This window comes from Pseudorasbora parva, chromosome 7, assembly GCF_024679245.1.
Source record: "Pseudorasbora parva isolate DD20220531a chromosome 7, ASM2467924v1, whole genome shotgun sequence".
Classification (NCBI taxonomy): Eukaryota; Metazoa; Chordata; class Actinopteri; order Cypriniformes; family Gobionidae; genus Pseudorasbora; species Pseudorasbora parva.
The window spans coordinates 31228252-31241161 of NC_090178.1; the positions used below are offsets into that span (position 1 = coordinate 31228252).

At 39.0% G+C, this 12910-nt stretch overlaps 1 protein-coding gene across 1 annotated transcript in view; it reads right to left on the reverse strand.

Moving 5' to 3' along the window:
• Positions 1-12910, reverse strand: part of si:dkey-233k19.3 (dynein axonemal heavy chain 11) — a 144784-nt gene that overhangs the window by 127793 nt on the left and 4081 nt on the right. Inside the window, exons 10-19 of the mRNA XM_067449867.1 lie at positions 12733-12870; positions 12533-12657; positions 11787-11982; positions 11560-11664; positions 11073-11468; positions 10664-10996; positions 9120-9374; positions 8774-8943; positions 8420-8642; positions 8162-8278 (exon numbers count right to left, since the gene is read on the reverse strand). Of these exons, the coding sequence (XP_067305968.1) occupies positions 8162-8278; positions 8420-8642; positions 8774-8943; positions 9120-9374; positions 10664-10996; positions 11073-11468; positions 11560-11664; positions 11787-11982; positions 12533-12657; positions 12733-12870 (2058 nt within the window). The remainder of the gene's footprint in view (positions 1-8161; positions 8279-8419; positions 8643-8773; positions 8944-9119; positions 9375-10663; positions 10997-11072; positions 11469-11559; positions 11665-11786; positions 11983-12532; positions 12658-12732; positions 12871-12910) is intronic.

Genomic DNA, 12910 nt, shown 5'->3' on the forward strand with positions numbered 1-12910 from the left:
ACGTGGAGGTTGCAAAAACACACTAAAGGCTATATCTCCGCAACGCTTTATCGTATTCAAACCAACCTTGGTACATGTCATCACAAGCATGACTTGAAGCAACATGCAGCGTTTCGGCGCAGCGCCACCTACCTGTCCGGAGATACGAAAAATGCCTATTTTGGCTTATAACTTCTGAACCGTTTATCCAAAAATCATAAAATTGGTCTCATTAGATTCAGGGCGTCATGCCGAGTCGACTGATATCCAATTTTACCATGTCGGCCATTTTGGATGTCGGCCATTTTGAATTATGTGCAAAAATGCTGTATTTTATGAACGCATGAACAGATTGTTATGAAACTTGGTATGGGTCATCACCACGATGCCCTGAAGTAGCCTGAGAAGTTTCGAAACAGCGCCACCTAGTGGAGAATTTTTTTTTTCAAACGCTTATAACTTTGGGTGTGGTTGACATATTTTGATGGGAGTGTGTTTTTTGGTCTCCTGAATCCTTGCCGACTCCAACGATACCAGACTTGCCAGGTTTCGGCATATGGTTTGCGCAGAGTTGTAATTTAGTGCTTAAAAAACATTTGCTGATATCTTCGAAACCGCTAGTCCGATCGAGACGAAACCAGCCTCAGAAGTTCGGAAACATAGGTCGATAGCTATACGCTAATGCCCAAATCTCAAAATATTGATAGTAAGGGGTAGTAAAATCCAATCAAAGTCAGGTGTCAGTCATTTTTTACGTGTTTTTTCATATAAATGTCTATAACTCCAAAACAAAATGAAATATTTTCACCAAACTTGACACACATATGTATGGGCTCACTACGAGGACACATAAAAAAATTGGTGGGATTGTGCCTCTTGGTGGCGCTATAATAAAACAAAACATGAAATTCCCATTGACTTCAATGCAGTATTACGGTTTAAAATGCTAATGCTATAATTTAAGAATGCACTAGTGTATCATTACAAAACTCGGTATGTGTCTTCCGCTCTATGTCCCGAACATATTCAAAAAGTTTCGGGGCAGCGCCACCTTGTGGTCAAAAGTTGTAATAAAATGTACAAAAATGCTAATAACTTTTGATTAAATTAGCCTATTGTAATGAGACTGGTCATAATACATTCATTGGCTCATGCCGAGAAGATAGATACCAATTTTGCCATATTTTGCAAACATATCTGTGCTCCATCTTGTTATTTGTTAAAAATCTACTTTTTCAAACTCATCCTAGACCGTTTGTCCGATTTTCACCAAAATTGATCCGTATCGTCTTCAGACCATGCTGACAAATAGTTATGGATTTCGGATTGATAGACAAAACAGTTTTCATATACCACTGCAACAGAGTTGAGCCATGATGCAAAAATTACTCTTGAGGCTGTATCTCTGCAATGCTTTGACATATTGACACCAAACTTTGCATGTGTCATTGTCATCTCAATCTGACTAAACCACATCAGTTTCGTAACAGTGACACCTATTGGTCGAAAGTGATAAACCATTAAACCATTATTATTGACTGTATTTAAAATTTGACTGCTATTTTGCCTAAAATCAACTTAATAGGTCCTTAATGGCTCATTGTTGCAGTTGGCTTGAGACTTCCAGCCATGCTGGCATGTCTTGTCTTCTTCTTTGCGCTTGGCCCCGATAATGGCTGCTTGCAGCTATATTTCTGCTTCTTCTTCTTCTTCTTTTTCTTCCGCCATAGGAGTCTCTGGCAGCCCATAGAACCGTATGGTAAAAAGTTGTGAAATTTGGCACACTCATAGAGGCCAGTCTGAGCTGTCACTATAGCAAATTTGGTGCCTCTAACTCAATCCCTCTAGCGCCACCACCTGTCCAAAGTTTCACTCATATTTATGCTTATAACTTTTGACCCCTAAGGGCTAGAAACAAAATTCTTTTTTCATCGGATTCCTTGGCTCAAGCCGATTCGATTTCACCCTATGATGTCATTTTCCGGTATGCAAATTTTCCCGCCATTTTGAATTTTCTGAAAAACCTACTTTTTCGAACTCCTCCTAGGCCGTTGCTCCGATTTTCACGAAAATTGAAACAGATCATCTTCAGAGCATGTTGACAAAAAGTTATGGAATTCAAGTTGATTCGTCCAATCGTTTTCAATAAACGCACAAACAAATTTTACGTGGAGGTTGCAAAAACACACTAAAGGCTATATCTCCGCAACGCTTTATCGTATTCAAACCAACCTTGGTACATGTCATCACAAGCATGACTTGAAGCAACATGCAGCGTTTCGGCGCAGCGCCACCTACCTGTCCGGAGATACGAAAAATGCCTATTTTGGCTTATAACTTCTGAACCGTTTATCCAAAAATCATAAAATTGGTCTCATTAGATTCAGGGCGTCATGCCGAGTCGACTGATATCCAATTTTACCATGTCGGCCATTTTGGATGTCGGCCATTTTGAATTATGTGCAAAAATGCTGTATTTTATGAACGCATGAACAGATTGTTATGAAACTTGGTATGGGTCATCACCACGATGCCCTGAAGTAGCCTGAGAAGTTTCGAAACAGCGCCACCTAGTGGAGAATTTTTTTTTTCAAACGCTTATAACTTTGGGTGTGGTTGACATATTTTGATGGGAGTGTGTTTTTTGGTCTCCTGAATCCTTGCCGACTCCAACGATACCAGACTTGCCAGGTTTCGGCATATGGTTTGCGCAGAGTTGTAATTTAGTGCTTAAAAAACATTTGCTGATATCTTCGAAACCGCTAGTCCGATCGAGACGAAACCAGCCTCAGAAGTTCGGAAACATAGGTCGATAGCTATACGCTAATGCCCAAATCTCAAAATATTGATAGTAAGGGGTAGTAAAATCCAATCAAAGTCAGGTGTCAGTCCTTTTTTACGTGTTTTTTCATATAAATGTCTATAACTCCAAAACAAAATGAGATATTTTCACCAAACTTGACACACATATGTATGGGCTCACTATGAGGACACATAAAAAAATTGGTGGGATTGTGCCTCTTGGTGGCGCTATAATAAAACAAAACATGAAATTCCCATTGACTTCAATGCAGTATTATGGTTTAAAATGCTAATGCTATAATTTACGAATGCATTAGCGTATCGTTACAAAACTCGGTATGTGTCTTCCGCTCCATGTCCTGAAGATACTCAAAAAGTTTCGGGGTAGCGCCACCTTGTGGTCAAAAGTTGTAATAAAATGTACAGAAATGCGAATAACTTTTGATTAAATTAACCCATTGTAATGAAACTGGTCATAATACAGTCAATGGCTCATGCCGAGAACATGGATACCAATTGTGCCATATTTTGCAAACCTATCTGTCCTCCGTCTTGTTATTTGTTAAAAACCTACTTTTTCAAACTCATCCTAGACCGTTTGTCCGATTTTCACCAAAATTGATCCGTATCGTCTTCAGACCATGCTGACAAATAGTTATGGATTTCGGATTGATAGACAAAACAGTTTTCATATACCACTGCAACAGAGTTGAGCCATGATGCAAAAATGACTCTTGAGGCTGTATCTCTGCAATGCTTTGACATATTGACACCAAACTTTGCATGTGTCATTGTCATCTCAATCTGACTAAACCACATCAGTTTCGTAACAGTGACACCTATTGGTCGAAAGTGATAAACCATTAAACCATTATTATTGACTGTATTTAAAATTTGACTGCTATTTTGCCTAAAATCAACTTAATAGGTCCTTAATGGCTCATTGTTGCAGTTGGCTTGAGACTTCCAGCCATGCTGGCATGTCTTGTCTTCTTCTTTGCGCTTGGCCCCGATAATGGCTGCTTGCAGCTATATTTCTGCTTCTTCTTCTTCTTTTTCCGCCATAGGAGTCTCTGGCAGCCCATAGAACCGTATGGTAAAAAGTTGTGAAATTTGGCACACTCATAGAGGCCAGTCTGAGCTGTCACTATAGCAAATTTGGTGCCTCTAACTCAATCCCTCTAGCGCCACCACCTGTCCAAAGTTTCACTCATATTTATGCTTATAACTTTTGACCCCTAAGGGCTAGAAACAAAATTCTTTTTTCATCGGATTCCTTGGCTCAAGCCGATTCGATTTCACCCTATGATGTCATTTTCCGGTATGCAAATTTTCCCGCCATTTTGAATTTTCTGAAAAACCTACTTTTTCGAACTCCTCCTAGGCCGTTGCTCCGATTTTCACGAAAATTGAAACAGATCATCTTCAGAGCATGTTGACAAAAAGTTATGGAATTCAAGTTGATTCGTCCAATCGTTTTCAATAAACGCACAAACAAATTTTACGTGGAGGTTGCAAAAACACACTAAAGGCTATATCTCCGCAACGCTTTATCGTATTCAAACCAACCTTGGTACATGTCATCACAAGCATGACTTGAAGCAACATGCAGCGTTTCGGCGCAGCGCCACCTACCTGTCCGGAGATACGAAAAATGCCTATTTTGGCTTATAACTTCTGAACCGTTTATCCAAAAATCATAAAATTGGTCTCATTAGATTCAGGGCGTCATGCCGAGTCGACTGATATCCAATTTTACCATGTCGGCCATTTTGGATGTCGGCCATTTTGAATTATGTGCAAAAATGCTGTATTTTATGAACGCATGAACAGATTGTTATGAAACTTGGTATGGGTCATCACCACGATGCCCTGAAGTAGCCTGAGAAGTTTCGAAACAGCGCCACCTAGTGGAGAATTTTTTTTTTCAAACGCTTATAACTTTGGGTGTGGTTGACATATTTTGATGGGAGTGTGTTTTTTGGTCTCCTGAATCCTTGCCGACTCCAACGATACCAGACTTGCCAGGTTTCGGCATATGGTTTGCGCAGAGTTGTAATTTAGTGCTTAAAAAACATTTGCTGATATCTTCGAAACCGCTAGTCCGATCGAGACGAAACCAGCCTCAGAAGTTCGGAAACATAGGTCGATAGCTATACGCTAATGCCCAAATCTCAAAATATTGATAGTAAGGGGTAGTAAAATCCAATCAAAGTCAGGTGTCAGTCCTTTTTTACGTGTTTTTTCATATAAATGTCTATAACTCCAAAACAAAATGAAATATTTTCACCAAACTTGACACACATATGTATGGGCTCACTACGAGGACACATAAAAAAATTGGTGGGATTGTGCCTCTTGGTGGCGCTATAATAAAACAAAACATGAAATTCCCATTGACTTCAATGCAGTATTACGGTTTAAAATGCTAATGCTATAATTTAAGAATGCACTAGTGTATCGTTACAAAACTCGGTATGTGTCTTCCGCTCTATGTCCCGAAGATATTCAAAAAGTTTCGGGGCAGCGCCACCTTGTGGTCAAAAGTTGTAATAAAATGTACAAAAATGCTAATAACTTTTGATTAAATTAGCCTATTGTAATGAGACTGGTCATAATACATTCATTGGCTCATGCCGAGAAGATAGATACCAATTTTGCCATATTTTGCAAACATATCTGTGCTCCATCTTGTTATTTGTTAAAAATCTACTTTTTCAAACTCATCCTAGACCGTTTGTCCGATTTTCACCAAAATTGATCCGTATCGTCTTCAGACCATGCTGACAAATACTTATGGATTTCGGATTGATAGACAAAACAGTTTTCATATACCACTGCAACAGAGTTGAGCCATGATGCAAAAATGACTCTTGAGGCTGTATCTCTGCAATGCTTTGACATATTGACACCAAACTTTGCATGTGTCATTGTCATCTCAATCTGACTAAACCACATCAGTTTCGTAACAGTGACACCTATTGGTCGAAAGTGATAAACCATTAAACCATTATTATTGACTGTATTTAAAATTTGACTGCTATTTTGCCTAAAATCAACTTAATAGGTCCTTAATGGCTCATTGTTGCAGTTGGCTTGAGACTTCCAGCCATGCTGGCATGTCTTGTCTTCTTCTTTGCGCTTGGCCCCGATAATGGCTGCTTGCAGCTATATTTATTATTCTGCTTCTTCTTCTTCTTCTTCTTCCGCCATAGGAGTCTCTGGCAGCCCATAGAACCGTATGGTAAAAAGTTGTGAAATTTGGCACACTCATAGAGGCCAGTCTGAGCTGTCACTATAGCAAATTTGGTGCCTCTAACTCAATCCCTCTAGCGCCACCACCTGTCCAAAGTTTCACTCATATTTATGCTTATAACTTTTGACCCCTAAGGGCTAGAAACAAAATTCTTTTTTCATCGGATTCCTTGGCTCAAGCCGATTCGATTTCACCCTATGATGTCATTTTCCGGTATGCAAATTTTCCCGCCATTTTGAATTTTCTGAAAAACCTACTTTTTCGAACTCCTCCTAGGCCGTTGCTCCGATTTTCACGAAAATTGAAACAGATCATCTTCAGAGCATGTTGACAAAAAGTTATGGAATTCAAGTTGATTCGTCCAATCGTTTTCAATAAACGCACAAACAAATTTTACGTGGAGGTTGCAAAAACACACTAAAGGCTATATCTCCGCAACGCTTTATCGTATTCAAACCAACCTTGGTACATGTCATCACAAGCATGACTTGAAGCAACATGCAGCGTTTCGGCGCAGCGCCACCTACCTGTCCGGAGATACGAAAAATGCCTATTTTGGCTTATAACTTCTGAACCGTTTATCCAAAAATCATAAAATTGGTCTCATTAGATTCAGGGCGTCATGCCGAGTCGACTGATATCCAATTTTACCATGTCGGCCATTTTGGATGTCGGCCATTTTGAATTATGTGCAAAAATGCTGTATTTTATGAACGCATGAACAGATTGTTATGAAACTTGGTATGGGTCATCACCACGATGCCCTGAAGTAGCCTGAGAAGTTTCGAAACAGCGCCACCTAGTGGAGAATTTTTTTTTCAAACGCTTATAACTTTGGGTGTGGTTGACATATTTTGATGGGAGTGTGTTTTTTGGTCTCCTGAATCCTTGCCGACTCCAACGATACCAGACTTGCCAGGTTTCGGCATATGGTTTGCGCAGAGTTGTAATTTAGTGCTTAAAAAACATTTGCTGATATCTTCGAAACCGCTAGTCCGATCGAGACGAAACCAGCCTCAGAAGTTCGGAAACATAGGTCGATAGCTATACGCTAATGCCCAAATCTCAAAATATTGATAGTAAGGGGTAGTAAAATCCAATCAAAGTCAGGTGTCAGTCATTTTTTACGTGTTTTTTCATATAAATGTCTATAACTCCAAAACAAAATGAAATATTTTCACCAAACTTGACACACATATGTATGGGCTCACTACGAGGACACATAAAAAAATTGGTGGGATTGTGCCTCTTGGTGGCGCTATAATAAAACAAAACATGAAATTCCCATTGACTTCAATGCAGTATTACGGTTTAAAATGCTAATGCTATAATTTAAGAATGCACTAGTGTATCGTTACAAAACTCGGTATGTGTCTTCCGCTCTATGTCCCGAAGATATTCAAAAAGTTTCGGGGCAGCGCCACCTTGTGGTCAAAAGTTGTAATAAAATGTACAAAAATGCTAATAACTTTTGATTAAATTAGCCTATTGTAATGAGACTGGTCAATACATTCATTGGCTCATGCCGAGAAGATAGATACCAATTTTGCCATATTTTGCAAACATATCTGTGCTCCATCTTGTTATTTGTTAAAAATCTACTTTTTCAAACTCATCCTAGACCGTTTGTCCGATTTTCACCAAAATTGATCCGTATTGTCTTCAGACCATGCTGACAAATACTTATGGATTTCGGATTGATAGACAAAACAGTTTTCATATACCACTGAAACAGAGTTGAGCCATGATGCAAAAATTACTCTTGAGGCTGTATCTCTGCAATGCTTTGACATATTGACACCAAACTTTGCATGTGTCATTGTCATCTCAATCTGACTAAACCACATCAGTTTCGTAACAGTGACACCTATTGGTCGAAAGTGATAAACCATTAAACCATTATTATTGACTGTATTTAAAATTTGACTGCTATTTTGCCTAAAATCAACTTAATAGGTCCTTAATGGCTCATTGTTGCAGTTGGCTTGAGACTTCCAGCCATGCTGGCATGTCTTGTCTTCTTCTTTGCGCTTGGCCCCGATAATGGCTGCTTGCAGCTATATTTACACTTAGGTTCATTTATACCGGAGTTGTCCTTTAAAACACCAGAAAATAAAACCTCACCTCAAAGGCCAGACACTTCCGCCGAATAATGGCCACCTCTGCGGTATAAAGAGGCGCAACCTCATGTTTCACAGTCCAGGCCAACTTCTTCATGCTGTTCCACTTCTCTGGCAATTCCTGATACAGTTTGATACAAAAAAGCTTCTCATCCAGAACAGTTTACAGCTAGGTATAATGCATCTAGAAGGTTTTCAAAGCGCTTCACTTAATGCATCCTTGCTGGGAAAAATAAATATGTGGGGCTGTCAAAATATTCACCTCAAGCTGCATATGGACACACTCAGGTAGTGTTTCTCCATACTGCTCCAGAAGAGTGACCACTTCGCTAACAGGTTTAAAAAGCTGGTCTGTACTAGACTGCCTGTTTTTGATAGCCAGCAGGAAACCCATCACCTGCACAAGAGCCGGGTAGTCTCCGCTGCACACCGGCTCTTTAAGCTTGGATTCCGCCTGGAGCATGAACTCCTCTAGTTCAGCAATACTAACGGCATCAAAATAACAAACCAGCAGAAATCAATTACTTTTATTGATTGAGTACAGCATTTGGAGTTTGGAGGAAAATTGAGGCATTAAAATGATTTTTTTCTATGTAATTACACAAAGGTCTCTCACCTGCCGGTAACAAAAGACATCAGGTGCTCCTTAAACATCCAGCTCCATTTTTTGATTACGTTTAAAAGACTCATCTTGAACGAACGGATATCCACTCTAAACCAGCCGTCAAATACCTGCCAGTCCTCCAAACGGCTGACCTCTGCATGCACTTCTTCATAATGATTCATCTGTTGTGAAAGGAGACATCGCTCTAATAAAATGACAAACCCTTCATACTGCTCTTAAAACGGTTTATGGACAGACATCTGAATCCATTTAGAGATATATTTTTGTACCAAATTATTAAATCTGTTTCAAAAACTGATATTGATTGAGAAACATTAAAAGCAATGTAGTTGTTCACCTGCTCTTTAAATTGCACAGTGGTGGGAGGATTTTCTGGAAATGCATCCTCTCCATATGCTTCCACCTCTTCAGCTGTCAATGGATGACCATAGAGGAGGAACTGCCTGAGAAATTCCACCCTGTCATCAAGCCACAGGGGTCTGTAGCGGCTAAATGTGTCCTGGTATTGTAAGGCTTTCTTCAATACTTCATTAACTCTCTCCATCACTTCCTGCCGGAGATCTAAGAGGTCAAACATGTCTTCGACGTCAGCCTAAATGATGCATAAAATCAAAAATATTATTAATGTACAAAAAAAAAAAACTGCAAGAAATCTTTCTGATATAGATTAGACAGCAACAGAGAAAAAAAAGAATAGATAAAAAATGGGGTCCAAATGCTTCTGTTTTGTTCTTTTCTAAATAAATTTTATTCATTACAAATTATATTCATATTAATTCATATATTTAATTATTGTTAAATTAAGTGTACTGTATTAATTAATTTATAGTGTTAATAAAACCAATAAATATAATTATTTTATTCATTTTAATTTATATTAAGTTTATTTATTAATTCATTTTAAATGTCAGAATTTTTTCAAAATGTCTCTTTTTCTGTAATTGCAGCATGCATTCAACCTGACATAAAGTTTGCACAACACTTGATAATCAATCTTGATTTTAACGTTTTCCAACTGCATTTTCCAGTTTCACCTTCAGCAGCAAGCTTATTTAAAACATAGAAGAGGGCATGTCAAAAATAAATAGCTTATTTGACTAGTGAACCAGAAAAATTATAATTTAGTCCTGGTCCGCTTCCGTTTACATTGGCATTTTAACACCAGACCCAAAGATACCGAACCTAACTGCATCGGGATAGGTTCACAACCTGATAGGTCAGCTTTTATCATGTAAGTCAATATTTCGCAATGGATATTCCCCAAAATTGCTGTGTGCTTGTCTAAATGTGTTTGTATTATGTGTGTTGCGTAGCCTACATAATATGATGGAATTTTGACCAGCTGAGAACTTGGAAAGAGCTTATAAAATCTGTAAGAGTCAGAACAGCGTCAGGAATCCCTCCGTCTCACACACACACACACACACACACACACACACACACACACACACACACACACACAAACGAAGATCTGCTGTGAGGAGACGCGTTTCTGATGCCTGTACTGAACTATGATGGGCAACATCACGACTATGACGAGAACAAACAGGTATGCTTGAGTACTCTGTCCTTTTTAGGGTCACATCTTGTGACATCATGACCTGTTTTAGGTTTGTTTACATGTCTTCGGTCCATGTTGCATTCATATTTCATTCAAACCGCACCAGAGTTTGTGTGAAAGCAGATGGAGAATGATCTTTCAGCAGCCTCTGCCCACTTGTTTGGTGCACACCAGGGTTCGGACGATCCCACTAACCACACTAACAGAGCAATCGCACCAGGATTCGTTTTACTCAAACAAAACAAATCAAGTGTGAGCACACCCTTAAATCTGAGATTTTCAACGTGACCTCAGACTTTTAGAATCCACTGTAAATTCACCTGGTAGTCTTCCACGTTTAGGTGAGGTGCCACCCTCTTCATCTGAGCAGACATCTTGAACACATCACCTAGTAATTCTTCCACCAGTTCGTAAAGTCCATCACCAGAATCCCGATCCAGAGATGGTTTAAACCTAATCTCAGATGCCATCAGTAGCATTTGAGACTCAAACAGGGGAGCCTGCCTCACTGAGCCCTCCATGTTCTCAATGAAATACTCCAGAGAAGTGGCGATAGCACTGAAAAATCCCTCCACCACCATATCATCTACATACTCCAAATAGGCTTTCCATGCATCTGAAGAACAATCCACTGCAAAAAGGACCATGTTCTCCTGGGAAAGATACAAGAAATAAATGTTAGAAAAAAAGGTCTTGCAACAATAATCTATGAAAAATACACTGCCTTACCTGTAACAAACTATGGATCATTTCTCCATCTTTCCTGATGTTGTTGTAGATTTTTGCCACTCTTGCTGCTGTATCTTCCAGATGTAATATTGCATCTTTCCTATGGTCTTTTCTGCAGAACATTGGCTGTTTTCTCCATCCATTCATCAGAACATCAATCATTTCAATATTGTCTTTTGTTTTCTGAATTCGTCTCTCCAGCTGATAGACTGTGTCCTTAAGTGTGCAGATGTAGTCCCAGCAGTTCTGGTTTTGCCATGTAAGCTCACTTTCTGCTTGATGAAGTTGCTGGTCAACAGACTCCATCTCCTCTTTTATAAGAGGAGCCTCCACTTCAAGAGTCATCTGTTTCATCTTATTGTACCACTGCACCAGTAAATCTAGGCTCCCAAAGTTCTAGTGGAGATCAGGTAAGATACTCTTAATGACTTGACAGAATGTAAAAACCAAATTTAACTAATAACAGACTATTTGAGCATTCACTAACCTTAAAGAACATCCTTCTATTTTCATACACCTTCATAGCAGCAGAAGGGATGTTCGTTTGATTAAGGATTTTTAGGTGTTTCACATCCTTGAGCACAGCAATCAGCTAAGGTGAAGAAGTTCAATATTATGCCGATGAATACAGTGAATAAATTGTCAGAATTAGATGCTCTAACATTTTAAATTGATGCTTTATGCTGTGATACATTTTAAATTTATGTTCTTCACCTCTTGGTTGACGTTAACTGACAGTAGGTCAGTGCTGGGATCTCTTTTGATTAGGGGCTGATCCAGGTTAATCTGGCAGACCTGGTCAATAGCACCACACCAGCTCAAATAGACCTGCTTCTCGTACTCATCTAAATGAGAGGACATCTCCAGGTATTTACGATAGACCAACTCCATCTCTTCTCCTTCTATATTTCTGTAATATAAATGTCCCAACCTCTTTTTAGATTAATTTGTATCATTAAAGGAACTGTATGTAAAAAAATGTATTTCAATTAATCATAAAATGGCCCTGATATGTCACAAGACATTAAGAAATCATGTTAATTTCCAATACTTATATCACTGACAGTCCGGCCAGGATATTCTTATTTAAAAGTTGTTGTTGCAGCCCTCAACTGATGTTGATGTTGACATGTTGTGTCTGAATCTCCACCCTCCACCTATCTACCAATAACAGAGTCAGTGGTGTTTTGGCATCCAGGTTGCCAGGTCTGCTCTAGTTACCACAGCTGCAGATACAAATGTTGTTCCTGCTGGATCCCGCAGCCTATCTGGCAACCTCGAGTCAGGGGGAGGGGAGAGGGGATACACCGCTCTACAGCCATTTGAAAGTGATTGCAGTAGTTGGCCACAATCTTACCAACACTTCCTTCAAAAAAACATTTTAATATATATATATATATATATATATATATATATATATATATATATATAAAATCTCAATAGAATTTAAAAGCACTTACATCTCCAGAACAAATCGAAGATCGCTCCAAGGGATTTGAATTCTGTCTCTGAGCATTTTGGCCCACAACAGAGCCCCTGTCATAGCAGGCATGTTCTTGCTTAAATGCATTTTATTCTTCTTTTTCTGGAATTACATCATGAATTACGCAAGGTCCTTTCTGTTCAAGAACAACTATCTATTTAAAAACCACTACCTTACCTGCTCAAGATGAGAATCAAACAGGTGTTTGCATCTGTCCAACTCCTCTCCAAAAAGTTTGATCACTTTGGAGAAATTAGGAATAAAAGTTTCCTTTATGATGTCTCTGTCCAAGAGGGGCTTGAGCACAGCAACCAGCTTCAAACATATGCAGATTGAAAGGTGAGTTATATAGGAT